This window comes from Xiphophorus hellerii, chromosome 14 (assembly GCF_003331165.1).
Source record: "Xiphophorus hellerii strain 12219 chromosome 14, Xiphophorus_hellerii-4.1, whole genome shotgun sequence".
In the NCBI taxonomy this organism is placed as follows: domain Eukaryota; kingdom Metazoa; phylum Chordata; class Actinopteri; order Cyprinodontiformes; family Poeciliidae; genus Xiphophorus; species Xiphophorus hellerii.
The window spans coordinates 13,605,513-13,631,173 of NC_045685.1; the positions used below are offsets into that span (position 1 = coordinate 13,605,513).

The 25,661-nt window shown below is 42.5% G+C and overlaps 2 protein-coding genes across 3 annotated transcripts in view; both read right to left on the bottom strand.

The window, feature by feature from the left end:
* neurl4 (neuralized E3 ubiquitin protein ligase 4) overlaps nucleotides 1–17,484 on the bottom strand; it is a 21,877-nt gene extending 4,393 nt beyond the window's left edge. Inside the window, exons 1-26 of one of the 2 annotated variants that reach the window (XM_032582032.1) lie at nucleotides 17,299–17,463; nucleotides 11,568–12,090; nucleotides 11,421–11,486; nucleotides 10,239–10,705; nucleotides 10,058–10,169; nucleotides 9,895–9,983; nucleotides 8,693–8,765; nucleotides 8,338–8,611; nucleotides 8,079–8,260; nucleotides 6,996–7,081; nucleotides 6,747–6,909; nucleotides 6,443–6,653; nucleotides 5,552–5,628; nucleotides 5,362–5,440; nucleotides 5,107–5,276; nucleotides 4,483–4,611; nucleotides 4,255–4,400; nucleotides 3,957–4,175; nucleotides 3,777–3,875; nucleotides 2,816–2,968; nucleotides 2,543–2,710; nucleotides 2,296–2,454; nucleotides 2,020–2,199; nucleotides 865–958; nucleotides 674–781; nucleotides 431–575 (exon numbers count right to left, since the gene is read on the bottom strand). In XM_032582032.1, coding sequence (XP_032437923.1) covers nucleotides 431–575; nucleotides 674–781; nucleotides 865–958; nucleotides 2,020–2,199; nucleotides 2,296–2,454; nucleotides 2,543–2,710; nucleotides 2,816–2,968; nucleotides 3,777–3,875; nucleotides 3,957–4,175; nucleotides 4,255–4,400; nucleotides 4,483–4,611; nucleotides 5,107–5,276; nucleotides 5,362–5,440; nucleotides 5,552–5,628; nucleotides 6,443–6,653; nucleotides 6,747–6,909; nucleotides 6,996–7,081; nucleotides 8,079–8,260; nucleotides 8,338–8,611; nucleotides 8,693–8,765; nucleotides 9,895–9,983; nucleotides 10,058–10,169; nucleotides 10,239–10,705; nucleotides 11,421–11,486; nucleotides 11,568–12,090; nucleotides 17,299–17,463 — 4,337 coding nt within the window. Of the gene's footprint in view, nucleotides 1–430; nucleotides 576–673; nucleotides 782–864; nucleotides 959–2,019; nucleotides 2,455–2,542; nucleotides 2,711–2,815; nucleotides 2,969–3,776; nucleotides 3,876–3,956; nucleotides 4,176–4,254; nucleotides 4,401–4,482; nucleotides 4,612–5,106; nucleotides 5,277–5,361; nucleotides 5,441–5,551; nucleotides 5,629–6,442; nucleotides 6,654–6,746; nucleotides 6,910–6,995; nucleotides 7,082–8,078; nucleotides 8,261–8,337; nucleotides 8,612–8,692; nucleotides 8,766–9,894; nucleotides 9,984–10,057; nucleotides 10,170–10,238; nucleotides 10,706–11,420; nucleotides 11,487–11,567; nucleotides 12,091–17,298 lie in introns of both variants that reach the window. The other variant, XM_032582031.1, reaches the window with a different exon arrangement.
* Nucleotides 17,485–20,137: 2,653 nt separating this feature from the next.
* Nucleotides 20,138–24,940, bottom strand: shbg (sex hormone-binding globulin). The gene is made up of 8 exons (XM_032583596.1): nucleotides 24,575–24,940; nucleotides 23,348–23,445; nucleotides 23,037–23,226; nucleotides 22,804–22,965; nucleotides 21,369–21,525; nucleotides 21,044–21,180; nucleotides 20,758–20,962; nucleotides 20,138–20,587 (listed from the first exon to the last, which is right to left on the bottom strand). The coding sequence occupies exons 1-8, from the start codon at nucleotides 24,689–24,691 to the stop codon at nucleotides 20,454–20,456; spliced, it is 1,200 nt and encodes a 399-aa protein (XP_032439487.1). The 5' UTR covers nucleotides 24,692–24,940; the 3' UTR covers nucleotides 20,138–20,453.
* Between the last annotated feature and the right edge of the window lie 721 nt (nucleotides 24,941–25,661).

Sequence of the window (25,661 nt, forward strand, 5' to 3'; positions counted from 1 at the left end):
AAAATATTAGACCATAAATATACAGAACCTGTGAACAACCAGGAATGTTTATAGTTCAGTTGGTTTATATACATGTTGCATATATAGATATGTTCAATATTTTTCTAATTGTCCCTTCATGACCTAAGACAAGCAGCAAGTCACTGCTAATTTCCACACCCAACACATCTGTGCATTGGGTGTGTTTTTATATGATTATTTATTTTATTTTAGTTTAGTTTATTTATTTATTTTTTTAATTTTGAACCTGGTAAAGAATAGTTTTTTAAAAATAATTTTCTGATGCATGTAAGCCATCAGCATTTTCAGCCTTAACTTGAAAATGCATTTTACTCCAACAATTTACACATTTCAGAGATTTCGAGATTTACCATAACAACATGAATAAAAAAACCAAAACTAAACAAAAGGCTTTTTTGCAGCCTCCCACCTGAGGGCGAAGCGGCACCATCCAAACGGCAGGGCGTAGTCTCGGGGTGGCTCTCCTCGCTTGTAGTACGCCTCGTCTCCCCGCAGCTTGTGGCAGGACTCGCAGTAGCACAGGTTGTACTTCGCATCTTCGTTGAAGTAGCCGTCTTGAGGTTGAACGGAAACGGGACGCGTCGTTTTTACACGTGGGAGGAGAGAATTTGGACGGAAATAGTGACGAGGAGTCAAAGAGGTGAAGTCAAACCTGGTAAAGTGAGCAAGTCCTTGAAGCGGGAGCAGAGCGCCTGGTACTCGCAGGTCTTGTTGGGGTTGACCTCTGGGGGGGGCGTCCAGCACACGCTCTCTTTGATGCCTGCAAGCGCCAACAGAGAACCTGCTGAGGAGGCTGAAGGCTGCGGTGGAGTTGGAAAAAAAGGAAGCCGAGAGGCTTTGTACCGTCAACCATGTCTGCCTTCTCCATGTCTCCCTGAAAGCGCGTCTCTCCGCTCTCTGCACCCACAGCTGGCACGTTGTTGGTTACTATCGTGACCTGTCGCCACGAGAACAGCAGTTACAGTACAAAGATCTCGGCTGGGACAATTAATCGGGTAATTAACCAGACAATTAATAATAATTCAGCAGATTTTTTTATTTAGCTTTATACAATATTAGAAATGCATAAAAATACAAAATAAATCATTAAATTCCTTTTTTAAATAAGAAAATAAACATTTTACTGCCTAAAATGCAAACAGCACAGCATTCCTTTAGTGGACCCTTCATCATTTGTAGCAAAAGACACTAAAGCAACACTTCTACCATCAACGCTTAGGTCTTTCTGCTTGATTTAAAGGTGACCTATTATGCATCCTTGAGCAGGTTAGAATAGGTCTATAAGCTAAACATGTTTATTACAATATTTGCACAAAGTATTCTTAAATAATAAGATTTTAGTCTGGTCAGTTCTGCCTACTTGGAGAATGAGATGTTTTAGGGAGTCTGGTCACCAAATCCAAATAAGCGGCTGGTGGCCACGCCCCCCCAACAGAGCAAATGAAAATGGCTGAAAACAGAGGCACAATTACACCACTATGCATCTTTGAAATGCAGAAGTGGAGCCTCCTGCACAACCAACAAGGATGCAGAAAGTGGTTTCTGGACGGCAAGTCTACAACAAATGGCTGCTGTCTTTTCCAGCAGCCATTGTATGGGGCCTTTTTTTTTTTCAATTAACCGCCTAATAATTGCATAGCCAATGTGTCTGTAGGAGGGGGTTTTTGCAGAAATTGAAACAGGTGAAGCAAAAACTATCCCACTTGAGCAGTTCTGGGCAGAACATTTTTACAGACAAAGAAGGTGGTTGTTTCTTTTTATCTTAAATACAAAATATTTACTGATTTTTATACAGTTTTCACTTATTTATTGCTCTGAGTATGTTGATCTTTCAGCAGTTAGCCTTTTTTGAGTCTGTGTACTCCAGTTAATTAATTGATTACTAAATTATTTGACGGTTATTTCAATAATAGATTCATCGCGATTAATCCGATTAGCCGTTTCAAGCCTAAAATATTCTAACGAATCTTTTGCAAGTTCCTCTGCATCTCTACAAACCTGTTCACACTGGCCGTAGAGGTCAATGAAGGGGTAACAGGGTGAGGGGATGTCCTGTGCCGCCACGCCCTGGTCCATGCTGTTCACGTAGAGATGGAGGCAGTTGTTGGTGTCCACCAGCAGACCCAACACTGTCCCCTCTGGACAAGTGTCCAGGTTAGGACCGTAGTTCTCACATATCTGAAGGGTGGAGGGGGAGTGGAACAGAAAGGTGAAATCAGACGATGGAGAAATGAAAGGCTGTTGTCGACTAATGGCATGTTGTGGAGTGTTCACTTTTAGAGAGTTGTGGAAGACGGAGTCGCGCTGCAGCAGCCAGGCGGAGCGCTTCAGGCAGCAGGCCGTGGAGGGGAAGTTTAACCGGTCGGGGGAGTGGCCTATCACCCCTAACGACAGAGACGACGTCCACGACGGGTTCAGACGATCGATCTGAAACTGGTGCCCAAAGAAAAACATGAAACATTCAGTCAAACTACAAATTAAACTACAGACAACTGTATTTATTTGACTCCAGCACAGCTACCTGGAAGAGCTGCTGGCGCGCCAGCGGCTGGACGGTGACCAGCAGGCCCTGGTTGTAGCTGGAAACCCTGGCTGCTGTCAGGTTCTGGTTGGACAGCTGGATGTTCTTGCCGTGGTTTTCCAGAAACATCATGACCGTCGGCACCAGGGAACATGTTTCACTCTCAACCTTGATAAAAAAAAAATAAAAAAATATAAAAAACATTTGACATGAACAAATCCAATTGTGTTTCATGAAGCTTCTGTTTTGTTTTCTCTCTTTCCAGACTCTAACCTCCCTAACGGGGCTGCTGTCCTCCTCCCCTTCGCTGCAGCTGTCCGAGGTGAGCGAAGGCGCCTTGATGCTCTCCAAGTCCTCCATCAGAGAGGAGCTGACGATGGACAGCGCCGTTATCCGCCCGTACAGGTCCAAAACCGCGTATACATTCTGCAAGAAACCAGAAGCCGCTGCTTACTGCTAATGTTTAGATTTGCAGGTTTCAGCAAGTCAAATTTAAGCCTTTTTAAGGCCAACCTGAATTAAATTTAAGACCAGAAAAAAAATAAAATATAGGAAATGGTTGGAGGACGATGCCATTGTAATGCAGTCTTTGCTGTGAGTTACTATAAAGCATCGCAAAAACTGAAAATTTCCTTTATTTAGGTTTGAAAATACAATCAACCATCTGACTCTTCTGTGTTTTTGTGATTTTCCCTTTGAATTTATTTTGTTGAAATCTTAAGACAGAATTTTAAAAAAGTGTATGGGCGTCTACAAAATACTTCAATAACAGATTAAAATGATTTTGTGCATTTTTCTAAATATACTGCAAAAAATATATCATTTGAGAAAACAATCAATAGAAAATAATTTTTGAGGTAGAGTTGAGAAACTACGAGGGAAAAATAAATAAAATTTTATAAGGGAATCTGAAACTAAAGTTATGAATCTTATGCGAGAATCGATGCGACACTAATACCGACTCAGTATCGATATTGGTGATATTTTTGTTCGATCAGCCCACCTCAACTCAAACTTGAGATGAAATAGTTTGAGTTTAATCTCAAACTATTTAGATTAAATTAAATGGTTTAATCTAAATAAGCTATTTAGATTAAAAAGTTTTAAGAGCTGTGATTAACATATTTTTAATGAATATGTCATAAACTATATTTTTAATGAATTTGAGACATTTAAGGCCTTCGTTTTAGATTAAAGTAGAACTTTAAGGATGCGGACACCCTGGTGTTTGTACCTTGGGGACTGCGGTAGCGGCAGATCCCATGTCCTGCCCGTCAACAAAGATGTGCATGGTGTCGTCGTTGCACCTCTTCACGCCCACGCGGTTCCCCACCTGGAAACACATTCAGACTTAATCTCCTCTGAGGTCTGGAAGTGAAAAATAAAGAAAACGAAGGCAGGAGGCGCTGCTCACAGTCAGCCGGTCCAGCGAATAGCCGTAATTCTGCCGCTGCAGAACACCGTTGCGCTGGACCTCGGAGCCGCAGAGCAGCCAGGTGACCTTGGTGCGGAGCTGTGGGAGGGAGGGGGAGAGGCCGGACAGCGGGCAGGACGGCAGCTCTGGAGGAGCCAGCGTGGTCAGGCCGATATGCAGAGAGCCGCACCACTGATCGTCCACTTCGTCGATCCTCACCTGCAGGAGGAAACCGGTGAAGAAGACCCCACCTGCTGGCTGCCTGAATCTTTACTTTCCATGTTAATCGTGAGCAAACCTCAAACAGCTCGTCTGCTTTGAGCTCTTTGGCGCTGAACACGATGCCATGAGAGTAGCCGCCAACTCTGATGGCCTGGCAGCCCTCGCCCAGCAGCACCACGTTCTTACCGTGCTTACTGTGGAGCCGATGGGCGATGCCTGCGACTGCAAGCACAAAATAAAGGACATAAGGACGCAGCTCTGACGGATTTCACAACGAAGCGTCAAGAAAGAACCTCCTGAGCACCTGGAGAGTGGATGGGGAAGCTCTTCTCAGTGACATTACTGGTGCAAAGACTGTTGTCCAGCGGGCCGGAGGAGCTAGTGATGGAGACCTGAACACACTGACCGTACAGATCGATCACAGCAAACACCTCTGGAAGAGACATGAGAGGTACAGGTGACAGCCTTCAGCCGACGTGCAGAAAACCGGCTCTCATTGACGCAGACACGTGATGAAAATTGTGTCATTTTGTTGCCGAGGTTTCCACCTGTCGAGCTCGATACTGGGCCCTGGTCGAAGTGTTGTCTGATTGGTCAGAAGATTGTGGCCGTCAACTTGTCCGCTTCCATTATACAGTTTTTGTAAAATAATCATTAGTTGAAACAAAATATTAACATTGCTGTCCGAGCGCGTTTCCGCATAAAACACAGCCACAATTCTGACCAATCAGACAACACTTCACACAGAACTCTATCGAAATATTTTGACCTGAGTCTGGTGTCGACATTAGCAGGCGGATGGCTCTCTGTGAACAACATGACACAATTTCCGTCAGGTGTCCACGTCAATGAGAGCCGGTTTCATCTCTTTGGTTGAAGTATGCGGGTGCGTTAGTGTTTAAGTAAGCAGTCAGCAGTTGCTCTCTACCTGCCGGCAGACCCGCGCAGGCGACGCCCTGATCCACGCCATTGATGTAATAATGGAGGTCGCCGTTGGCGGTGCGCATCATGCCGATCCGGGAGCCCGTGGTCAGGGAGTCCAGGTCGCAGCCGTAGTTGTTGCGCATTGTGTTGCCGTCCTGCATGATGGCGGTTCCACTGGGGAGAAAAAAAAAACCCCATTAGATCAAATGTTTGGGTCTAATTTGTAATTTTAATAATTTATAAAATATCACATTCTTACCTCAGCATCCAAGTGTCATAGTCTATGTCGGTCATCGTGTTCGGAAACTCCAGCTCCTCCGGTCTGATGGCGGTCACTCCTGGTAGCACAGGAACAGTCACAGGTAAATGTTAGGCAGCGGACAGTCAGACCGACCGGATTAGTCTGAGGAAACTAAAACATCTTGTTAATAAGCAGAGGAAGATCCCACCTGCTTCTATTGAACCTGACCAGCGGTCCACCATCTTCTGAATAACAATTTCAAAGAGTTCTCCATCCCGAAGGCACCTGAGAAAAAAAAAAATCTTCACCACAACATTTACTCAAAAATACAGATTGATACACATTATAGATACTATATTGATAAATAATCTTTTACCAAAAGAAAACTAACAGAACACCCAGGAATAATCCTCAATGTGAAAAGAAGAGTTTCAAAACCTTGTTTTACGCTTCACAGTGAAATTAATTTTTAAAGAAGACTAGAAGCACAAAAATTGGGCCTGAATTAAAAGTTTTATAAACTGTGGTCAGACATCAAATATGCAACCTACAAAACGCAGAGAAAAAGGGGGGATGGATGGATAAACAGACACATGGATGGATGAAAAGAAGGGTTAATAGATGGATGTGAAAACAAATGGCTGCATAAATGCATTGATGCATAGAAAAAACGAGTGTTGAACTTATTCATACCACATAAAAACCCCGGAGGACAGCAGGAACTTTAAGCTGTACGGTGCATTTTTACATTAAAGCCATTTTAGCTATTTTGGCCTTTAAGGAGTTAGTTAATCAAGTTAAGCAGAAAAATAAATTGGATTAACTTTAAAACTGATGTAATTTATTCTTACTGTCCTTATTAAACAATGCAGCAGAGGTTCCCTGATTATAGTCTTTGAGAAAGACAACAGTTGTGAGTTATGACATTATTAAACCCTGATGAGTTGCAGCATAAACCAGGAACCAGGAAGGAGAAGTTTTATTTCACCTCATGAAGTTTTAAAAATCCTCTCAGCTTCAAACATCTATGCGGCTTCAAAGATCTTCGATCTGAAAAGGTTTTATCCACAGCTACGGCTCTGATCATTGATGCCGTTACCTGTTGGAAATGACGATGGCATCGTTAAACTCGCTGCGGCAGTTCTGACGCAGCGCGGTGCGCCCCCCGTTGGTGATGACGGCGTTGGTGCCATGCAGCTGGTGGAAACGCAGGTCAGTGGAAGTGGAGGCCCCCGCCACGGAGCAGGGGCTCCCAGGGGACATGGCGGTGGGGCCGTCTGAGCTGTCCTCTGGTAGAGGAGGGAGGTCCACTGGAACCGCAGACACACACAGCAGGTCAGGGTTTCCTCAAAGCTACCATCTCTGATATATCATCGTTATCGTCCTGCTCCTCCGGGTCTCACCCAGGTCGTCCATGATGGTGGCCTGGGCCGCCTGGCCGTACAGGTCGACCACAGCGTAGACGTTCGGGGGAACGTTCCAGGCCGCCGGGCCCTGCGCCACGCCGTTCACGAAGAAGTGCAGGCTGCCGTCTTCCTTCCGAACAACTCCGACCGTGTCCCCGGCCTGCAGGCAGAAGGGCGACGTTTTATCAACTAAAACATAATTTAACAGAAAGACGACTGATTTAAAATAAAGAAAACTCCTCTTACTTTGAGTCGATCCAGGTTGTGTCCGTACTCATCCAGAATCGTGGTTCCGTTGTGCATCACGCCGTTACCCGTCATCATCCACGTCCCTGAAAAACATCCCACAGGAAACGGATCAGGCCTCTCTGCACCGAAAACTCCTCAACTTACAGCTGAATAAAAATAGATAATTATATACAACATTATTAATAATAAAAAAGATGAGAAAATAAATTACATTTCATTACATTAGCATAATCTAACAATGAAAACTTGAGAAATACACAAGCTTTATTTTGAGATTTGTTCAGCGTTTTGAACGCTGAGCAAATTTTTAAGAGATAATTACGAGATTATTATTAGACATTATTTCTTACATTATCATTTAAGAGATAATGAAACGACCACATATAACCACAGCCAGTATAGTGATATAATACATAGTGATATAACTATGTGAAGTTTGCCTGATGCTGAGAGACTGTGGACTTTGTTTGGTGGAAAAACTCAATTTTAATCACCTCTAATCAAACATGCTAGTGGGCTTTGGTGCAAAAAAAAATATGGAATATATGGAAAAGCTCTTTGTTTTCAGTGTCAAGTACGGTACAGGAGTTGTAATGTTGCGGGTCGGTTACTTTTCCAATAAACACTGTGATCCTTGTTTGGATATATGGCACCATGAAGTTGACATATCAAAACCTGCTGGACTACACCAAGAAGCTGAAAATGGGAAAATGGGCCTTCTGATGCAAGGATGCTACAATCTGCTCGGTTTCTTTACACAGAAAAGTTTTAAACTAGTTTGACTTATAAACTGAGCTCACAGCACTGTTTGATAACTAGGACTACTTGGGGTGTAATTAAATGACTTTTATTGTAAAGTGCCTTGAGATGACATTTATTGTGAATGGCCGATATATACAAGACCTGACTGAAAGATGATGTGAAACATATGGCGGGATAAACACAGAAACGGTAGACCCAGAAGTCACCATTAAGCCAGAGCGTCTCTAGATCTCAGAGAAACAACGTGGAGTGACCTGAAGAGAAGAAACGACCTACAGGGTTATGATGATCAGCGCTAAATGCTTTCAGTTGTCTCACCTGACCGCAGGTTCGTCATGGTGGACGGCAGCTGCAGGTAGGCGGGATTGTGTGTCGTGACACCAATTTCGATGGAGCCCGCCCATTTATCCACCATCTTGTCGATGCGGACCTGGAACACCTCGTTGGAGCGCAGCGGCCGGCTGCTCAGGACCACACCGTGGTTAAAGTCATCAGTTGCACTAAAAGCATCAGCAGAACACGTGTTAAAATTAAATCCTTGCAGCGAAGATGATAAACCAAAAGAAGAAGCACTAACTGCGGCCGCAGCGCCGTCCTGCCGTCGCAGATGATGGCCGCCTTCTGTCCACAGTTGGGGTGAAACAGGAGACGGTCGGGTCCTTCTGAGTCCGAAGTGAGGGCCATGGAGGGCCGCGGCCGGCCGACATCAGGCGACAGAGCCCTCATGATGGCGTTGTTGCGCCTGAGGCGGTCGCTATGGTTGTGATTGTGGACTATGGTGACTTTGACGGCCATGCCGTAGAGGTCCACCACGCCGTAGACCACGCTGGGAGTCTGCGCCGCGGCCACGCCTGCAGAGCAACAACATACCGTTGTCAAATCCTCGTCCCGGCTTCCTGAGTGCTGACGCGCTGGAACCTGAGGAGACTTGCCTTGATCGATGCCATTGATGTAGAAATGGAGCGCACCGCTGGCTTTTCGCATCAGCCCTATGTGATCCCCCTCCTACAATGACACGTAGCAGAAAATTGAAAAGCAGGAAAACACAGGCGACGCATTTCAATTGCAAGAACCGTGGAGGTTTGTTGAGGCCGTTCTTTTAATCACACGTTATTTCCACCGCAGGAACCAGGGATGAACCTAACTACATCAGTAAACAGCAGAGGCAGTAACGAAGTTTTCCTCAGTTATAAAGCGTAATCACTGCGACAGCAGAACCACCAACCATAGTTTTATTACTGAAAATCAGCTTTTTAAATTTCACAATAGGAGCCGGACTTTCCTCTCAAACGTTGAACAGGTTTTCCTGATACGCTCAATCCTAAAAACCATTACAGACACAGATTTACACAAGTTTTGGAACAACTTTACCTTGGTTTTTAAACTGTGACACAGTCTGAATTTAACGCTGTATTGGTTTGATCCTAAGGCTCCAACTAACAATTATTTTAGCAAGCAATTATTCTGACTATTAAGCAGATAAAATAAAATTGGAGCCAGGGTTTCCCCCAGAAAACTTGCTAAGCCCAGTGCTCGGGCGCTAGGGCAGTCATCCAGCCCACCGCCGTGCTTTTGAGTTAAAAAGTGTTTAAAGTTGACAGAAAATTTGAAAATGTCTCTTGATAGTTGTGCGTTATTCGAAGACTGGAAGATTAACAACTAAACACCAACTAAAAAGTCTTAAAAAAGGCAATAATAAAAAAAAAACTCAAATAAATAGACAATGCAAAGCCTCATGGGGGTCCAAGTAAAGCCTGGTGGCCCGTCAGGCTTATAATACACTGTGGGAAAACCTGTGGAACTGTCTAAAGATGTTTCCTTTAACCACCTAAGCCTATTTATGCAATATTACAAATACATAAGACGAGGAAGCTTTTTATCGTAAACACAAAGTTGACAATTATTTCAATAATCGATTAATCAGATTAAGATGATTAATTGAAAATTGTTTTTGCAAACAAAACGTATTTATTCTGTTAACAGGCTATGAAAGACCCATAGAGGAGCATTGATCCCCAAAGAATCAGTGGCTGTAATGTAGGTGGACGGTGCAAACACAAGACACAGCCAGGATACAAACAAAAGGTTCTGGGTGAAAAATGCTCAGATAGAGGAGATGCATGTTCCCACTGACCTGAAGTTCATCCAGGCTGAATTCACAGTATTCCCTACGAGTTCCTTTCCCGTTTGTTAATATCCCACAGCCACTCATCATGATTGTACCTGATAAAGATAAAAAAAGTTAAAAAAAATGTTCTGCTAAGTGATGAGTATTGACTCTGAAAGCAGGGTTTTACCTGAGCGCAGATTGGTCATAGTTGCAGGATAGTCCAGGTTGTTGGGATTGTGCGTGGTCACTCCGATCTCAATTGAGCCCGACCACTTGTCCACCAGCTTATCGATGCGGATCTGATAACAGAGACATCGTTAGCCGTTCTGCCCGAAGACAGAAGATGGCGGCAGAGGACTGGGCCGCACCTCGAACATCTCGTTGTGCCGAAGCGGCCGGTTGGTCATCACCACTCCGTTGTTGAACTCGTCCAGAGGTCTCCGCCGCTCCGCCGTCTTGTTGTTGTTGCTCAGCTTGATCAGCGTGCCGCACTTCTCGTGGAACAGCAGCGCATCGTTGGTCATCACCCCACCCGCCCCGGACCCCGGGACCGCCCCCCCGGTACCGGCCGGGCTGCTGTTAGAGTTCCCACAGTCTCCTCCCCCTCCCACTCCTCCAGCCGTCCCTGTGCTGCTGTCACCATTAGCCGGAGCTCCGCCTCCACCGCTGCTCCCTCTGTCAGCTCTGGAAGAAGAGTCAGTTCCTGCATCGCCTGCTCCTCCAGCATCGCCTCCTCCTTCGCCTCCGCCGTCCTCCCCTCCTCCCTCGTCTTCAGAGCGATAAAATGAAACTATTGCATTGTTAAAGACGTCGAAGAGCTGGTGCTCTGTGAGGACTGAGCAGAGACAAGAAGATAACGACTATCAAAACAGATCAAGCTACGAAACCCTTAAAGGTGATCTATTATGCTTCCTTGAAAAGGTCGGGATAGGTCTATAGGCGATACAAAACATGTAAGTTATTCTTAGATAATGAGATTCCAGTCTGGTCAGTTCTGTCCACTTTGAACTCTTCAGAATGAGATGTATTAGAGCCTCTTGTCACTTTAAATCCAAATGAGCTGCTGCTGGTCATGCCCCCAAACTCAACATCTACACACACGCACACGTGAAAATAGCTGCCAACAGATGCGCATTTCTACATCTTTACGTCTTTGAAAAGCAGAAGTAGAGCCTCCTGCACAACCAGAAAGAATTCAGCAAGTGATTTCTGGATGGTAAGTCAACAATACGCTCGTCTTTTCCAGCGGCCATTGTAATATGCATGAACCAGCTGGACAAACGTGCTGGAGCTCCACTTGGGTTGCTAGGTGATGGGCTGAGCTTTGCTGGGGTTGCTAGGTGACATTGTGACTCCACAATGGGTTTTGAAACCATTGAAAAAAGGTTTTCAAAACGGCTCATTTTCCAGACACCAAAAAAAAAAGAAAAAAAAGAACTAAAAACCGCCTGGGTGTTTTTAAAGCACCTGGTCTGTTTTTAGGAGCTGCTGACACTCAAGTTGAAGTATTTTGCTTACTAGGGCCCCTTTAATCACAGGGCTTTACTCACCAGCGTCAGGCTCCAGGTTGGTGGGAAACTTGTCTGGCCGGCTGTTGCTGCAGCTGAGCTCAGGCACTGGAGGGAAAACGTTGAAACAGGACATGGAAACGAGCCCAGATCACGGCGCAGGAAGACAAAGTTTAAAAACAGGCTTACCTTCATCTCCGTTCACCATTCCATTCATCGCCGCCACATTCATCAGCGCTGCAATCCCCCCATCGTCCCGACCCCCACGTACGACCACCTCCTCCTCTTCATCTTCCTCTTCTTCCTCCTCCTCGTCCTCCTCGTCCCGCTCTATCGTCTCTCTCTCCCTCTCTGCGGAGGGCGGCGGCGGCTCGCAGCTCACCACCGTCACTTGAGTGCACTTCCCGTACAGATCCACCACGGCCCACAGCTTGGGCGGCAGGCTGCTGGCGGCCGCGCCGCAGTCCTGCCCGTTCACCCACAGGTGGAGCTCCCCGCGGGAGCTGCGCTGGATGCCCACACAGTCGCCCTCGGCCAGCTGGTCCAGGTCGCGGCCGTACTCCTCCAGGACGGAGCGGCCGTCGCGCAGCACCGAGCAGCCCGACACGATCCAGGAGCCGCCCTTGAGCCCCGTGGCGCTGCTGGGGAAGTCCAGCGAGGCCGGGTCCAGAGCCGTCACGCCGATTTCAATCGAGCCGCTCCAGGAGTTCACCTGATGGAGGGGCAGAGGAAAAACAGTATTATTATTATTATTATTTTACAAGTTAGATAAAATACTGCGGGGGAGTCTGGCTATAAAACAACCTAAATAAACTTTTACGCAAAATAATTCTGCAGCGATTCTACAGCATCCACACCACATGATGAGAGCAGAAAGAAGAAGAAAACATCCGTCAGCAGCTTTTATGGTGGTCATAAAATTTATTTTTAGTATCTTTGCTCTGGAAACAGTCCTTTGAAAACCAAGCAGATAGAGATGAAAATGCAGCTAAATATAGGATCCTTACACGGCGAGGAAAGTTTGGAAAAGTCTGGAGTTTGCTTCCTAAAATTTCCAGATGTGGATATATTCATACACATTTCTTCACGTAACAAAATCTATTTTTCCAGACAACTACCAAGAGGCTCTTAATGTTCAGGTTAAAATATAAAATAATTATGTTCAGAAAAAAAGGATGGAAGGAAAGAAAAGAGAAAGGCAGAGAGGAAAGACAGAAGGAATGGAGGTAGACAAAGTAAAGTAAAGCAGGACACGAGGTAAGGAAGGCAGGAAGGATATAAGAATGAGGATAGGAAATTAGGAGGGCAGAAGGAAGGAATGGTGCTAGGAAAAAAGGAGGTAAGGAAATACAGACATTGGTGGGAAAAGAAAGACAGAAAAAAACATTTAAAAAAAGGAGGAAGATCAAGGAAAGTGAAAGGTGGAAAGTTCAGTAGGGCTCAAATGAGGAAGAAAACCAAGATTCACAACAACAAAAAAGGAGGAAACAAGAGAGAAGGAAGGAATTGTGGTAGGGTACAAGGATGAAAGGAAGAGTGAGAAAGAACTGAGTAGGAAACAAGAAAGGAAAAACATGAGGAGGAGAAGCAGTAAGGACACCAGCAGTAAGGCTGGACGGATGCAACCTTTGGAAAACTTGTTTACCCCGACCAGGAATATGACTTTGAACTCAAATCACCTCGCCGACAAACTGGAATCCATTTCTCCCCAGAAACACTAAACTCATCCTAAGATGGACACAATCTGATACTATTGATATCTGGAGGGCAATATTTCACTTTCTCATTACTCCACAGTGGCAGGTGAGACACAGCAGCATAGAGATTCACGTCTTTTCGTCCTTGTAGGCGGAAACACGTCGGATGAACCTCTACAAGCTTTATGGACATTTTCCTCTGCAGCTTACAACCGAGACGAGATTGAAACGCTCCTTTCAATCAATACTTTCTGCTCACAGAGAGCTGCTCTGTAAGGCAGCAGTGCTTCTACAACGAGGGCAGATCTGGGTTAAAAAGAAAAAAAAAAAAAAAAAAAGGTGCAGAAGTAGCTGACCGGGTCACCAACATCTCCTTCACTAGTTTATGTAACACACCGCCCTGTGGGCGTCTTCTGCCTCTGTCTCTTTCTCTCTCTCACCATTCATAGATAAATAGCTAGAGGATCCCAGTGCTGCTGAGAAACCGGGCAGCTTCTGAAACGATGAAAAATTAATGGGGTGTAAATTTCTAAGAAGCGCAGCTAAGAATAAACAGTGGAACAGCCGAGCTAAACAAACAGAATTACCTCCAGTTTGGACTAAAGGAAATCTAACTTATTGCTAATCTCCCAAACTCATCGCTGCTATTAATAACAAACACGTTTGCTGCTTTTGAACGTTGACGTCGCATGGGAAGACTCAACTACGTCTTCGCACTGATTTAGTAGAACTTCATCTCTATTCGCAAATTAAATGCTGCAGAGCACCAAAACTCCTCCGTTGACGTTTTAATCTCAAACTTCAATGTGTCCCGCTGGGATGCCGTGATCTGGATGGACACAAAGTAGCGCGTGTTTGTGAAGTGAAAGGAAATGTATTTATTTATGACAAACAAAAACCTGAGAAGTGAAACACGTGAACCACTTTTTGCTGCCTTTAAACTCTGGTCACTGTATTAGGGAAGGTTTCTACCAGCTGTGCACACATAGACACATAAACTCTCACCTGCTAAAATTTAAAACAAATGACAGGTAACTACTTTTCAGATAGTTACCTGTCATATATGATTTGGGCTCTGCCTAACACTTTTGCATGGCATTGTGTAAGTCTGGCTGTAGCAGCAAAAACATGGAAAATACTGATGGAGTGTCAATTTTCTCTAACAAGACTTTATATAACATATTAACTTCCTGTCAAACTAATTTTCACACAACAACGCCAAATCTTTCACTGCGTTCGGCTGCTTACATTTACCTCCCATCTTTCCCTGCTGCTCGTTCAGTGGATCCTCGTTCACAGAGTTTTCAGTCAGGCAGCAGCCGGCGCTTCGTGATGGAGGAAGAATCGATTTTCATCCGGTCATGAGGCCGATAACGAGAGTCCGTATCAGACAGCGCGCGCCGCGCCGTGAGGGATGAATAATGATTTACACGCCGCTAAGCAGGTGCCAATAGGCCAGATGTTTTCTTGTTCTGGGCCCCCTGCAGAAGCTCTGAAAACCTCTCTGTTTGTAGGAGGGGTGTGTGTGGTCTGGTTGGCGTTGTCACAAGTTCACAGCTAATGTGTTGTTAAAAAGCTCTGCTGTGGAGAGATACGCTGCTGCTGCTCAAAACTAAAACATTGTCACCGACGTAGAAATGACAGTATATATAGAGGAAAGAGGTCCAGTGTTCGCTCAACATCTGTTCTTATGAAGAGACTTACAAGACAAACAAAACCAAACATAAGACACATTCTGCTTAGTGACCATCGGGGTCAATTACATCACTGGAGGGAGAAGAAGGGAGCCGATTGGCAGGCATTATGGCGGACGAGCAACTCTTCACAGATTTCAACATAGACTGTGAAGTTTTCTGAAGATGTCACCGTGGAAACAATGACTGGAACCGCGTCCAGAACCTCAACTGATTTTATTCCTCTCTGAATGACTGGTTTTATATGCAACATTCAAATCCACAAATACTTGAGATACCCCCTAAAAATCTCTATAACTGCTTATTTCAATTGTTCAAACAATAAATATACCTTAATGTAGATAAATAGGCACAGTGGTAACCGTTTTAGCAGAAGCTAATATTTACAGTATTATCTCTACTCTTTAGCCAGTCGGCGCCAAGAAAAATGATTAAGTCTTCTGTATTTGCTGCTTTATGTATTTTGGGTTCCCAAGCTGCATCTTCTTTTGAATATTTTAGTCAAACTCTACAAAAAAAAAAAAATCATGTGGCGTCAAGTTCCACAGAAAAATCCATAAATGCTGAACCACAAATATTTCTATTGTGGCTCTATCATCTTTAACAGCTGATTTGTCGGGACAAAACTCATAGTACCAAACAAATCTCCTCTCTCACACCGACAGCTAATCTGCATGTTGTAGATGTGACTCTCTTCTAACACCTTATCCACAATAAGTTATTTCTTTCATCAAAAAGTTATCAAGTTCTACGGGGTTCTGGTACTGAACCTTCATTTGAACCAAGAAAAGACGGGAGGGCGGTAGGTTTTATGTTCATTCAATAATTTACAATGAAACAGTAAAATTAACAGAAAAAGTGACCAGAATATGTTGTTATATGTAACTGTGATGCTACTTAAACTGCAGTTAAACTACTTAAAGTTTAACTGCGTTAAATATGTAACTGTTTAATTAATTAAGGAATTCATTCCTTAATTCACATTTTTATGACTCTTTTTCTTTATTTACCTTAAATAAATGGCAAGTAGATTTAGTGGAGTAAGTGTTTAACATGGTTTATTATGAGATATTGTGCGTTTTCAAAGAACAAAAACAAGTAAATTATCAGAGATGCACCAGTCATGTGGCCTGAGATCCACATCAGTTCATTTCCCCTTGGTTGCTTCATATCAGTGGATCAAATACTGAGAAGAAAAACTCAATTACATTTTCTAAATCTGATTTTTTTGTTTTTGTTTTGTTGTTTAAATTAGCACTAAAAAAAACAAAGTCCAATAAAGGTTGGAATTATATGCAAAAATGGAAATAGTCTCAAAGATTTTTCAGTTTAATTTAAAAACTATAACTTCAGAAAGGGAGCTCCATGCATTGTGGTGCTCATGGTAATAATCAAAATATGTGGGTCAGATTACAAAAAAGTAATAAAAAAAAAACTGGAAACATGAGCGTGAGTTAGATTTATTTTACGAAAAATGAACGGCTGGTAACTTCCAATATTTATCATCTTACATAAATGAACGTTATGATTTCAAATCAGGAACATGTTTTGATATTAGGGCTGCGCACCAATAGTGATACCATGATGATATAAGTAGCATTAAATATTCCCTTTCCACAATGCATGCTTGGATGCCTGTCTGTGTGACCTTTGGGCACCAGTCTCCGGGTCAAGGGTGGGTCTTTTCTGCAGAGACTCCATCCAAAAGGCTGAATATATTATTGTCATGAGAAGAGAAAAATTCTGACACTTGGAAAATAACAGCATGCAAATATAGACGGTAATTTCTGATAAAACTACTGAATTAACTAATAATGCAATGATCTTTACTGAGCATGCATTATGCAATCATAACATAATAACAAGTAACCTAACAAATATCTTACTTTCAAAGAAGAGAAATCATTGTTTTCTCTAGAAAATATCAGGATAAAACCCCAGGAAGTCATGGTTGCAGCAGCAGTAATTAATGAGTGGTAACAGGCTGTCATTAACAACAGTTAGCCCAGAGACAGAGACGGTAACCCGGTGTGAGATAAGCCCCGCAGAGCCACCAGGACACACCGACCCCATCAGAACAAAGCTGTTTACCAGCCGAACTAAGCTCCTGCCAGGCAGAAGTGAAAGCTGTACTTCTGGGTCGGGCTCCATAGACCCTCCACGGTATCTTCCAGAAAGGCTCGCCCCGAACAGCCCCTCCTGCTAAGGGCTCATTAGCGCGGCTAACTGGCGGTACCGAAGCTACACGGGCCGGTTATCGCTCGTATAAGTGATCCGTTCAACGTATATCCTCTCTGGGGCTGATTACCAAGCCACTGTTCCCCCTCCGAGGGCTCCGATAATGTAGTACGCTGAGGCAAGGGCGCTCACTACACACTGCGGAGGCTGTCAGGCTGGTTGAACATCGCTGGGGGGCTGAAGCCCCTCACTGCGGCCAGAGACTCACACAGACAGACCCCCCGGCTCAGCCTCACCAGCAGCGCTCTCACTCCGCTCAGGGCAGCCAGCGGCGGGCCTGCACTTGTTTACCTTCTTGTCAATGCGGACGGTGAAGACATCCCGGTCCCTCAGGGGCTCCTTGCTGAGCACCAGGCCGTGGTTGAACTCCTGGACGGGCTGGTTGCGCCGGGCTGTTCGGTTCGAGTTGGACAGGCCGATCAGCTTTCCGCTCCGCGGATGCAGCTCCGCCGCCATCTTCAGGGGGCGGCCAGGATTCACGACACCTCGGCTTTGCGACAGTACCCTTATCTTAGCGGTAGTGTGGTTGTCATGACAATGCTGTTTTCATCAACCTGAGCTGTCAACAGTGCCGTATAAAAAGAAATGGCTCTGGTAATCGAGGGCATATTCAATATATACATATATTTTGTTAAATAAATATTTATATCTGTGGTCTAAAACATGTTTCTATGTTTTAGACATTTAATTGAAATATAAAATGCATACATTTTTAAACGCGGAAATCATTAAGTAAAACCTGACTTCATTAAATGCGTATTGAATTATTTCATAATCCTCTTGGCTGTCTTTGCACAGTTTTGTGTTCACATTCATTTAACAGCAATTGAGCAATTATCTTTTGTGCACATTTTTCATGCAAATATAAGCATTGTACTTAAAAGGTTTATTTCACATTGTGTACAATGTGCTTTAGTCCAGCCTAATAAGGCACATCTATTAAAGTTAGTGGGCAACACTAAGTGATCGGTCAACATTAGGATACTGCAGGTGTAAGTTTTTAACACTTATCGTCTGCAGAGTTGTCTGTGCAAACTAAATCTACAACTGAAACACAGAGGCTCTTAAACTGTTAACACAAATGATCACCTCAGTAATATAAAGTGCTATCTTCATGACATAATTACATTTTTTTAGATAGTTCTGTGCAATTATTCATGGACATGATGCGAGTATTCACTCCATATTACTCAGTAGAAACATTTCTTTGAAGAAGTGTTGAGGTTGACAACTCATTTTTATTTACTTTTAGACATAGCTTTTGAATAAAATGGGATTTTATTTTGGTAACATTTTATAACCTGTTGTTTTAGTTTCAATCAAATCCATTTTACTATATTACAGTAAACACAACCTACTTTAAATTTAGCCAACTAAAACATGAAGTAAAGAGAATTAACTTTTTTTTCCATTTAGGTAAAATAATTATTCTAAGATGGGTGAATACCAAAATTGCATCAAATCGGCTAGAATTAGATCTGATTTGATTTCATATCCATCCACTATTTTCATTTAGTTTTTATTCTTTAAAGGAAATGTCGTCATTCTTGCCACATGGTCACGATGTAGGTGTTTTTATTTAGTTTTTTGTTTCATTTTTGTCTTTGAGAGAAAACCTTGTGAAAATTATTGACATTTTCCATTAGCAGAATGAAAAATGTCTCACTAAATGAGACGATTTAGTGACAAAAACGTCCCCAGAATTTATAACTGAGTTAGAAAATACAAGGTTTCTCACCTCTGACCTCAGAAACCAACTTCCCTGCAAGCCCTTAGTGACATTTGAAGTAAAAATTGTTTATTTATAGTTGTGATGATTTATATCTTGTTAAAATTTTTTTTTTACAGACTTGCAGAATTATACGACCAACAGAGCAGAGAAAAGCTGTTTCAGCTTGCATTGCTAAAAATAATTAGAATAACTTTAACTGGTTGGTTTGGTTTGGTGCCATCCTGCGGTTCAAGTTCAGAGGAATTTAATGCAGAATAAGAAACAGGGGCTTGTTCCTAGTTCACTGTTGTCAAATTAACCACATAACTTTTTTATTGCAAGCAATTAATACAAAAGTATCTTTACTACCACAGAAGGCAGCCTGCGTACTTGTGCCAGAGTTTGAAAAACTTGGCCCTGTGTAAATCTGGCATGTATTTCTCCTTACTGGGTTCAACCACTGTATTTGATTAACCATGACTAAAACTCTGTTTAGGTTTCACTCCGTTTTCTGTTTTTTAATGAAAAATAAAGTGCTTTTTTCGGGCCTCATAGCTGCAGGTAAATGTTAAAACATAAAGAGCAAAAACATTAAACTTTGTGACAAACATGGTGTTTGCTTTTATTTACTACACGTTTCTTATTATCTCAGGACATTTTCTTAAATCTTCATGTTGCTTTATATAGTCAGTGACGTAGATCTTACGTTGACGTTGACTTCATTTGACCGTTAGAGGGCGCAACATAATCACCTAATCATTCATCCGTGGCTCTTATTCTGAAATCAAAAACGCCTCTGCATCATTTTTGGGTCGTTTAGCCTTAAATCCACCAGCACAATTATTATTCACTAGTGATCCTTTAAAGGAGAATCATGTTTTATTCACAACCACACATCCAGGTGATTTGTACCACGATCAGAAAAACTCTCATGTCTGAAATGCAATAAATCACAGATTAAAAAAAAAGAAGAAGAAAGAAAACACACATCCATTTATTTTTTCAATTTATTGAAGATTTAAATGATAATTATTTAGATGCATGTTAAGGTTAATTGGTGAGAGAACGGAGTTATGCATGATAAAACCTCAGCGCTCTGAATGTTGTGTAGTGGAAAAATACTGAAAAATGTCGTGGACAGGTTCTAAAACAACCAGCTCCTGAGACTGGATGGCACACAGAACAGCAAGAAGTCATGCACAGATAATTTGTGAATTTGTCTTGCATCTGCAAAGTATTTGCTGCAAGTAAATTTATCTAGGAACCACTTTTTGATACCTTTCAAGATTTTTTGTACTTCTTATTTCTTTTTCCAAATCATGCCCAATTAGATCAATTTTACTTATGACCTCTTAAATGTTTGCGTTGTTGCTTACATCAAGCTATGATGTACTGTATATTTAAGTATTTTTTTATTTGCTTTTTTGTTTTGGTTGTTCACTTTTTGTCATGACATACATAACTTGTTAAACATCGCGCATCTCTTTGTAGCCACATATTGTTTCTCAGAGTTAAGTCTTGGTGAGTTGGTGATTTTTAAAAAATTTTTATTTCTGTCCTTTACATACTTTTTGTCTGTGATTTTGATTCATACTTAGACATATCGTTATTTTTTTTTAGCAGTTAATCACACTATTATGGAAACAATTATCAATCATCTTATTTTTATGAACTACAGACACCTGAAGTCCTTAACAGCCAACGTCCGGTCCTCCTCCAGCCCCATGGATGCTTACTACACCGGGCAGCTGTGTGAAGAAGCTGACATGTCTTTGATAGCTGAATCCAGATCCACATCCTCCAGTTGGATTTTGATCTTCTCCAGACAGCCTCTGAGGAAATTGGAGCCAACCATATCTTTAACGCCACCTGGGGAGTGAAAAATGGAAAGAACTCATTACAGTTGACTTCTGTTAACTGTTTTTTTTTCTCCTTTCCTGGCTTCAACATCACCAACTCACAGTTTGTTTTACTCTGTTCTCTCTTTATGAAGAGTGAAACAGGGTTTTAAGGATGTAAAGAAAAACAAAAGTACACACCTAGAAGACCTCCAATGGCGAGACGCCCCTCTCTCAGCTCCGTCAGATATTCGGCGGCACTCAACGGATCATAAGAAAACATTTCTACATTTGCTTCATCTAAAAATTTAACCACTTCCACCACATTCTCAGAAAAAGTAATCCCCAGCTGCTTCATAGCGTTAGTCAGAATGTGTTTTTGCTTCCTGATGGTGAAATGAATCTCCTGCAACCCAGAGACAGAGACACAGGCATCCATTTTTGTTACAGATATATTCAGAAATCACTGAGAAATATATTCACGCACATTCGTGTTATTATTGGCTTCCAGGACTGCCAGCAGCTCTCCTTGTGAGGACATCATGCTCAGAATGGTTCCCTCCATCTGAGTGAAGTCCCCCCAAAATTCAACTCTGAAGCCAAGACCTTTGCGTGTTTGGAAAACTACAAACAAGCGGGAAAATCACACTTCAAACACAATCGTCATTGAAACGCTCTTGGAGATGTCAGCACATATTTCCACCTAACATCTGGTGTTGAGTGCAAATACCCAGACTAAGCTGAGCATGTCAGCGCATGAGTGGGTGTTTAAGCTCATCTGCATCTTATATAATTCAGCGCGGCGTCACCACCTGAGGTGTTGAAAATGGTGAATCCTTCGCCAGCGAAAAAGCTGCCAGGTTGGATGTTCTGATGGCAGAGCCAGAGCTCGTCAGCGTCCGCCTCCCAGGGCATGCTGAGGTTTAGCCAGTGGCCTTTGCGCACGCAGCCGTCCATCTGTGGCTCAAACTGTAAATAAACAGTCAACAGGGCCTTCAGAGGAACGCAGTGCCTTTGTCACATTACGACAAACTTCAGTAAAAACTTCAGAAGTAAAAAAAAAAAACCCAAAAAACATGGTTTTCATTTTTAGCTTACTCTGAAAAGTGCGGTATGCATTTATATTTCGTCCCCTTTATTCTACAGCCCTTAAAAAATAAAAAGAAATGCAAACACTTCAGAAGTCATCAGAAGTCATCTAGTAGTAAATTAGACTCCATCGGTGTGTAATTTAATCTCAGTATAAATCCGAATGTTCTGTGTAAACCTCCGAGGTCTGTTTGCTGAGCAAACAGACCAAAATCAAAGAGCAGACAGGTCAGAGAGAAAGTCCTGGGGAACTTTAAATGCACTTTGGTTTTAAAAAAACATCCCAAGACTTGATTGTTTAATCACTGTTTAATCTATGATCCAACAAGTGAAATAGTCTGGCACAAATGCAAATCTACCAGGACAGAGGAGATGCCTCTTATGGGTACAACTGTTCAAAAATATTGTTTTTATATTGATCTTGTGTTATAAACCACATTTCTAGACACACAATGTTTTTTTGTTTTAAGTATTTTTAAGCGAGTATCATCAAAATTACAAGAAATAAAGCCTTGAAATTTTTCTCTCCGAGCGTAATGAATCTACATATTATATGAGTTTTAATTCTTGAAATGAGTGTGAAAAATATCGACCATTTCTGCAATACTGCATTGTAGCTGTACAGTTATTTGCATGGTTTCCACTACGCTTACTAATGTGTTAGAATAGCCAAAGTCCAGACCTACATTAAATTGAAAATCTGTTACATTACTTCAGAACTGATGCTGACAGAACTTACAGTATCTTGCAAAAGGGAATTAACAAAAGCTTCAGTCTCTACATGTTTAAAGCTGGAAGAAACATGACCCAAAGGACTTGTGGATGTAATTGTAACTAAAGCCAAACTCTACAAAATACTGACCCAAAGGGGTTGAATACAAATTCAGGCAGCAGTTTGCAGAATGTATTTGTAAGAAAAGATAGAGACTCATCTTCAAACTACAAAACATTTGAAAAGCACTGTTTAATAGTCAAAAAACAGTAAGAAATGTGCAGGAATTTTCTTCTGATTGCTTGTGAGGACCCTACTGTTTAGGCTTAAATGTTAAATAAGTCCAACTAGTAATTCCAGTAAAAAAAACAAAAAAACAACCCATGACCAGGTGAAATATGTTTTCTTGACTAGTGAATAGTTTCAGGGCAATAAATATAAACTACCTCAACGATCAAATTGTCCTTGCTGGTCAGGATCCCACCAAGGGCCAATCGAAGTTGCCCAGAAATGACCTCCTTTGTCTGTTTGGAGTGCATTCCCACCACCAGTCCAGGTTGGCCGTCCACCTCCAGAATGACAAACTTTCCCTGGTTGCTCACATCCAACTTCGAAGAAAGAGAAAGTCATGAACTGATCCCAAGAACGAATACCTTACTGTATCTTACTAGAAACCCACCGTGTGCCACTTCCCGTCGTTGAGCTTTGGACCCCCTGTCACGCTGACTTGTACATCTTCTTTGCTGATCTGCATGAGGGGGAACCCTTCTTTCAGGGACAAAACAAACCAGTCCTCTCCATTTTTGGTGTCTCCGTAGAAAATCGCTCCTTCGGGGTCAAAGGTCCGGAACTGAAAGGTGGACTTGATGCTGCGCGATGCGGATAAAGGAGAAACATGGCTGCCTAATTCAAGCGTCATAGTTGCGTTTAAGAGATTCTGAGGGAACTGTTTTAAATCTCCTCACAATACCGTGACAAAGTCCTGCTCACCTGCGGATCTCTGTGAGGTTGGCTGTGGTGCGGATCAGCGGCCTCCAGGGGTTTCTCTCCTGGCCGAGGTAGATGATTGAATCCCCAGATACCTTTTTCTGGAAGGCACAGGCGTGATGATAAGGCTCTCGGCTCAATTAACACTAATGCATTCGCTCTGCTTCTGCACCGTGAATGTTCATTGTGTTTTCCAATCAGATATGCTGATCGATTAGAGGTTAAAAGCCTGTCGATCAAACCCAAAACATAATTACTCCGTAACAAAAGACGTAAGGGCAAATTCTTAATAATGCCCCGTAATACGGTGCCGAATCAATGTTGATGCCATTTATACACACAGGTGACGTTGAAATAGTAAAACTCAAAAAGAAAGACAACAAAGACAACAACAACCAAAATAATCATTGGATTAATTACTTCAAGTAGAAATATTTGCATAAAAATATCTGGAGATTGGATTTATTACATGATTTATTCTTGGTGTCGGTAAGAAAAAATATTCTTAAGAATAAAAATGTGTTAGCTTCTTTTAGAAAAAGGGAATTGTGTTTGGAAGACATAACTACTCTTCCAAACTGATGATTATTATTATACTACTTTCAAATTTAAAAGTCTTTCTATGTGCAAATATTTATCTCTGTATTTCAGCTAATATTATTTAGCCTAGGTTTAGTTAAAAACAAAACAACTAAAAAACAAAGGTTCAGCCCCTTAATGGACCCATTGACTTGTCTTCAAGTTAATGGGTCCATGAGGCCACCCGTGTCCTCGTGACAGTTAAGGGGTTGTAAAACAAGTACGAACACATAAGCTTGTCAAACATCTCTACATTTGCACCAAAAAGAATGTCATACAATATCTTTTTTCCTTCTCATTTTTTGATGTAAATTGAACAAGTCGCCTTTTTTGAGGGCACTGTTGACCAAAGTCCCAAGTCTAAACAAATGTCTGACTCTCTTTTACTAGGATATAGTATATAGTAAATTAAAGTATTTCAGGGCCCTATGGACCGGCTTTTTAACATTATAATTTATGCTAAAAACCTGCGCAGGATGTTTTGACCATCAAATTTTAACTTTATTTAAATCTACGAGCTTTTACGTAACTCAACAGTGAGTAAAACTGACACAAACTACAGGTAAAAATGCACTTGCGAACAGATTTAAAGACATCATTCTCCCACCAAGCCTCGGACACACATAATCCTCAAACGACAGCGTTACATACTTTACCGTTCCCCTGTCCATCAACTCTCCATCCCATGAGGCAGACAGCTAAGAGCAATCCACCTGCCACTGCTTTCCAAAACGCTGCCATCCTTCTGCCTCCCAGGCCTCCCAGCATGCACTCTCTAAAGCCCCAGGGTGGTCTTGGCACTCTGAGCTTTCTTGTGGGATAAATAGCAGTGAGATTGCCACAGCGTGTGTGAGTGGAGCGTAGGTGAGTGTTGGCACACTGTCACGGGGTCCAAAGGGCAAACGGAGAGCGGTCAGCGCAGGCGATCGATCCTCTGGAGGAAGAGCTTCGGCCGTGACTAGTGTGGTAGTTTAAAGGTTGGTGGGTGGGAGTAATGCAGCTCACAGTATAAAAAAAAAAGAAAGAAAAACTGTTCAAATAAAATAATGTCGGTATTCCTGATAAGACCTTGGAGCAAAACCCACATTTAGATGTGCATTATATTAAAAAAAACAACAAAAGTGTTGAATTCATGGAGATTAAAGGAACTAAAACGAGCCTCCAACTGCCGGCCGGGGTCAGCGACCTCAGTGCGACCACTGGTGTGTGTTTACCCATGCCGCAGGAACCTGATGCACCCGCCTCTGGCTCCTGATTCGTCTGTGTGCATGCGAGACTTCAAGCCACAACGCTCTGCTGTCTCCTTTCTGCTTGCTGGATTCCCCTTGATACCATCTCCTTCCAGGAAGCCTGTGATAACTGGAAAGTACTGGGAAAAGAGCAACCGACACACAAACAGCCTCAATCTGCTCCTCAGCTGCTGAGGATTAGGAGCTGATCTGAAAATGTCAAATCAAAGCTGAACATGAAATTCGTCCTCCTCTTGTTTTCACAGCATAACACTATTTAACCGATCTTACGCTGATAAAAGTAACAGAAGGTGACGACGTTGGTGTAAATAATACCTTTTTTTTGATTGTCACACTGCTGTGCAGCTTTGACAGAAATAAAACTAAAGACCTTAAATGCACCAGAAATCAAACATATTAGTTTTTCTCTGTCATTTTGGTGCATCACCACTAACATTTGCATTGATAACATTTCTCAAAGCAGTTACTGTAAACTGTAAAAGCTGGGT

What these genes read in the sequence shown, in the direction of transcription:
- shbg (XM_032583596.1), bottom strand. Translation starts at nt 24,691, where the DNA reads ATGCTGGGAGGCCTGGGAGGCAGAAGGATGGCAGCGTTTTGGAAAGCA. An exon ending in AAGCCAATAATAACACGAAT is followed by an intron (nt 20,963 to 21,043) that starts GTGCGTGAATAT and finishes TCTGGGTTGCAG; the next exon opens with GAGATTCATTTCACCATCAG. An exon ending in CGCCATTGGAGGTCTTCTAG is followed by an intron (nt 20,588 to 20,757) that starts GTGTGTACTTTT and finishes TTCACTCCCCAG; the next exon opens with GTGGCGTTAAAGATATGGTT.